Here is a 5,070-nt window from a genome sequence, read left to right as displayed (position 1 = left end):
TTCAAACAATTGCCTTGGGAAATGACATATCCAATTACGTCATTAGGTCAGCCGAAGTGTAAATGATAAGTGTCCTGTTCGTATGCGTTTTTTTTTTGGTAACTAGGTTTTCAGCATGATTGTGATATAAGCATTTAATTCCATAAACTTTTCTTAAAATATTCATAATGAAAAATAAATAAATAAAAGCAAGTAATTTCTTTAAAAACGTTTAAATTAAGTTATACTTTTAAAAATAAGCTAATACAAAATAATGCTATAAATTATTTTATAAATAAGCTAATTTAAATAATAGAAAATTCGTTTTATTTATTATTGTTTTACTTTTTAGTTTCTTTTATGCAAGCATGTCCTAAATCCAAGAGAATCCTCAGTTGAAGAAATGAATTTGGATTCTAAACTTATTTTGGTAATTCCTTTGTAATCACATAAAATTTAACATATAACTAACATTTAAAATTCAAATTGGATTATACCTAAAAATCCTTTTACCCAATCCAATTATTTTTCCATTCACACAAAATCTCCCATTTTAATTTGAAAAAATATATTTTGAAATGATTAAACAACATTAATTACACGAAGTAGACAACTTATATACAGAATTCTAAAGAACTCATTCATTCTAATAATATTTTGAAGTTATTTTTGAAAGATATCACATGCAGAAATATGGTACATCAAAGATTGGTTCTTTTGAATAAATCTCAACCTTTCATAAATTTTTGAATTTACGCTAGTGATCATCAGTTTCGCCACAGAGTCAAATCTACTGTGGTTTCCCCACCAACCCAATTGAACCCTTTCTGCAAAGCAGGAGGTGTAATGATCAACGCTTCCGCCATGCTGTTCAACAACTCCGGCGTGTTAAACACCTCTTCCTCATCCCAAAAGAACTTTCTAGAACTCTCTTCAGATAACAGCTCCGAACAATCTTCATCCCAAGAGAAGCTTCCAGAACCTCCCTCTGAAGAAAGATAGTCTCCCAGCTTTTGAAACTCGGCACAAGAAAAGTGCTTCTCCGCTGCTTCTGTCGCGGCAATCTGAATCGCCTTGACAGAGGACGTAGCCGAGTTGAGATGCGGCAATGAAGAAATCGCGTCAGGGAAGTTCAAGGAAGCGTTATCACCCTTGAAAGCCAAAGCAGCAACGTCGTACGCAACAGCAGCCATGTCGGGGCGTGCGAAGGTTCCAAGCCACACGCGTGCGTTTTTGTTATTAGGTTGTCGTAACTTGGACACCCATTTCCCGTTCCTCTGTCTCACACCTTTGTACACCGGGTGACGTGTTTCATGGAACTTCTTCCTCCCTGGTTTTCGTTTCTGCATTTGTGCACAGTGTTAATCCAAAAGTTGGCACTGTAGTTGTAAGGGATTAGGCTTAGTGACAGTAGAAAAGTGTTGAACGAGGGTGGTTTTATACTGGGAGGGAAAAAATTAGTGAGGTGGGAACTTGTGTGGTATGTTACGGGTTGCTTGCGGCCCCAAGAGGATACCGTTGGCACGGAACCTGACAGAACTACAGCGACATATCATTGTGGCACCAGGATGGTGTGAGAAGCGTGCGTAAATTGTTTGGACCAGTATATTTTATGATGCACGTGTCTGACTCTGAACTTTGGTGCACAGAAACACATGGGAAAACTGAATAAAAAATGTTGGTTATTGTTGTGTTTCAAAAAGAGATTTCAGCCTAGTAGTGTCTATTACAACTTTTATGAGTCTACTCAAAATGTTTTTTTTAAACAAAGTCTCTTCAATTCATTATCTTTACATTATTTTTTTAGGTGTTTTTTAAAGTAAAAAATTAAATCAGTCATGCCATATGTACCTATCATATACTCTTCTCTAAAATTTCACTAAAACTGGATATACTAAAATATATATATATATATATATATATATATATATATATATATATATATATATTCACTTCATTTAAAAGTATAAAAAAAGTAATAACAAACATTTTAACTTAATAAATATATCCTAAAATCAATTTTTAGTTCTAGCTTCATCAACGATTTTCTGTCCTAAAATTTTAATGTATATAAACTGTAATAATATAATAAGTGAAAAAAATATTATAAATAATTTAAAAAATTATATCCTAGTAAAAGGTGTTAAGTGAACAAAATATTAATTTTGGAAAAGAGATCCAATATAAACTTTGCAAACTTATTGTAACCTAGGGGTAATGAAAAGGTTTATAGATAACTCTTTCATAATTTAAGAGTTTCATAAAAACTTTCAGAAAGAGCTTTTAAAAACAACTAAACAAGTGAAATAAATAGTAGAGAAGTACATTTTAATCTTTCCATTGATTCATCTAATTTTATGTTTCATCGAATTCTTCCATTAGTTGCATGATATCACGTCTCACACTACCTTGTACACTAGATTGACTCATATTTGTGAAGTGTTATAAATTGTTTTCACAAATTTTTCAAGAACAGGTGAAAGAGATTTTCATAAACTTTTCATATTTTTTACTTGAAGGATTTCTAAAGAGAAACTAAAGGTAAAGTTTCTTTAAGTAGCTCCTAGGGAAGAAAAGTGAGTCATAAATGGACAAGCTTAAGAACCACTTCCTAGCCAGAGTTTTCTTGGATTATCTTTACCTAAGCTTTTAAGTAAAAATCTTTCAAAAATCTTTCAAAAAGCTTTTTCAAATGCAAATTAAAATGTTCCTAAACCAAAGGAAGGTTAGACTAATATGCTATGTTATCCTAAATATCACAGAGACTTAAAACAAAGCCAACATTCAAGAAGTCAAGCAAAATAATATAAATGTAAATGCAAATAGAAATGCTAGACACTCCTAAGTGAAAGTGCAAGTAACACTTGGAACCCCTTGACACACTTTCACACTAATCCACAATTTTAAGCTATTACAAAGTTCAATTATGAACTTAAAATTGCATCAAGGGAATTTTTCCAAGTCAATTAATCAAATAACAAAATCTACTCTAAAACAACAAATGTTCTATGATATTGGTACCCAAACACACTTGAATTATAGTCTAAAACTTGAACTTGTCCTATGCTTGCAACTTTTGGTTTTAATTCCTCCAAAACATATTGAAAATAGCCTATTCTGGTTGATGAAATCTTGCTGGAATATCAAAACAGATTTCTTGGACAACCCACTTGAACTCCAAATTCACCTCCCTCTCCACTTCCTAAGATACTACCTTGGTAGGGGAAGATTTCTACAACTTGAATGCTCCAATAGGACGTCACTGCACCATTAAATTCATTCAGAATAGTTACCAAACAGATTAGCAATCTATGTTGGAAGTCCCACATCGACTAAAGATAAAGCCAATTTATAATATATATATATATATATATATATATATATATATATATATATATATATATATATATATATATATATATATATATATATATAAGTAAGGTGCAAACTTCACCTTAGAAGCCGGTTTTGTGGGGTTGAGTTACGCTTAAAAAACTGATAACGGTTGAAAATACTGTTATCTGTGATTCAATTTTGATAGTAAATCAACCCTTTTTGACTTAGAAGTTTTCTTGAACTCATGTTTTTAGTTTAGTTTTATGAATAAGTGAATAGAGGTTATAATTTATGATTTTATCACTAAATTATCTTTACTTTGTAGCTAATAATGTGCCTAGAAGAATATCCAACAATGTATAGAGCTGAATCAGCCATAAAAGCAAGCAAAACAGCAAAAAAAGTGAGTTTTAGAATGCTACTGCTGGGGCTGAGCGCTAGTTTCATGTATCGCACCAAGCTGAGTTCCATTTAGGGGCGCTGAGCGCCAGTTTTCTCGTAGTTTCGCCTGGGCGCCCTAAATGAGGGCGCTAAGTGCCAGCGTGTTGGGCTTGGACTCGTTTTCTATTATTTTTTGATCTATTTAAGGACTTGGACGTCCTAGGGATTGTATCTTTTGATGGCTTGAACACAAAAACACACTTTTCGTCCCTTGGAGAAGATTTGGGGATGTGAGAGCTCTCCTCTTCAGTTTCTAGGGTTTTTCTATCTCTTTCATTCCATTGTTCATCTAGTTTCTTCATGACGATGGAGAACTAATCTTATTTGTTGTTGGGGAAGATGTAACCACTAAACTCTCACGCATTTGAATTTGTTTTGAATTATTATATGCTTCTTTCATTAATTGTTAGGGATTTTCTCATTTGCTAAATTCTTATATTTTATTATTTGTCTGAGTATCAGGAGATATCTTACTAATCGTAATGCATAATTAATTATTAGGGATGCAAGGGATTGTGGTTTAGTAATTAAGGATAGTCTTTCTTTGCCGTGGGATCGGGTTTTAAGTAATTTAGAGAGTGACGTTAACAATTTAATGAAGAAAAAGAATTCATATATGCATGAGAGTGATTAGGTGAAATCTAAACTCCAACAACATTATCATCTCATGTTATCAACTTCATCCATTCATTCTAGTGTTTAGCCTCAATTGATCAAATTGCATTCATGTTTATTTTTATTGCATTTGTATTCAGAACCCCAAAAATTGTTCTTAAGTCTTAATTAGTTAAGTAATTACACAACTGTTTAGTGTCGTGAGTCCTTTAGGATACGATAATTGGTCTTACCATTTTATATTACTTGATACGATTCGGTACACTTGTTGACATCTTAACAAAAACCACTTCTTAATATGGTATCACAGCCATGGTTAAAGCCTATCCTAGCGATATTTCTTATTTCTTGGGCAGTTCTATTCCACCCATTGTCGGGCCACTATCGGACCACCAATTTCTACCATCACGCTCAAGATGTCTATACCTCGGCGTGAATGGGGTGTGCTGGAAGTCCCACATCGACTAGAGATAAGGCCAATTTATAATATATAAGTGAGGTGCAAACCTCACCTTACAAGCCGGTTTTATGGGGTTGAGTTAGGCTTAAACCCACTTTCTAATAATCTGCACCAATTTCAGCACTAGAATTCTTACTTGAATTGGACAACTTAAGAGGCCAAAAAGCTTAAAAGCGATAAAAATAGGTGTAGAACAAAAGTAGGCACTCAAATGGATCCTAAGAAGGGTGCTAGAATAG

At 33.1% G+C, this 5,070-nt stretch overlaps 1 protein-coding gene across 1 annotated transcript; it reads right to left on the bottom strand.

Annotated features, from left to right (window-relative positions):
* Window positions 1-670: 670 nt before the first annotated feature.
* Window positions 671-1,590, bottom strand: LOC108324544 (dehydration-responsive element-binding protein 1B). Its single transcript, XM_017557485.2, has one exon. It carries the CDS (start codon window positions 1,326-1,328, stop codon window positions 747-749), a length of 582 nt encoding a protein of 193 aa, XP_017412974.2. The 5' UTR covers window positions 1,329-1,590; the 3' UTR covers window positions 671-746.
* Window positions 1,591-5,070: the final 3,480 nt, after the last annotated feature.

The sequence above is a fragment of the Vigna angularis genome, chromosome 3 (assembly GCF_016808095.1).
Source record: "Vigna angularis cultivar LongXiaoDou No.4 chromosome 3, ASM1680809v1, whole genome shotgun sequence".
NCBI classification, from domain to species: Eukaryota; Viridiplantae; Streptophyta; class Magnoliopsida; order Fabales; family Fabaceae; genus Vigna; species Vigna angularis.
The sequence above is the reverse complement of the archived record's forward strand: the minus strand, read 5'-3'. Positions and strand labels throughout refer to the sequence as shown.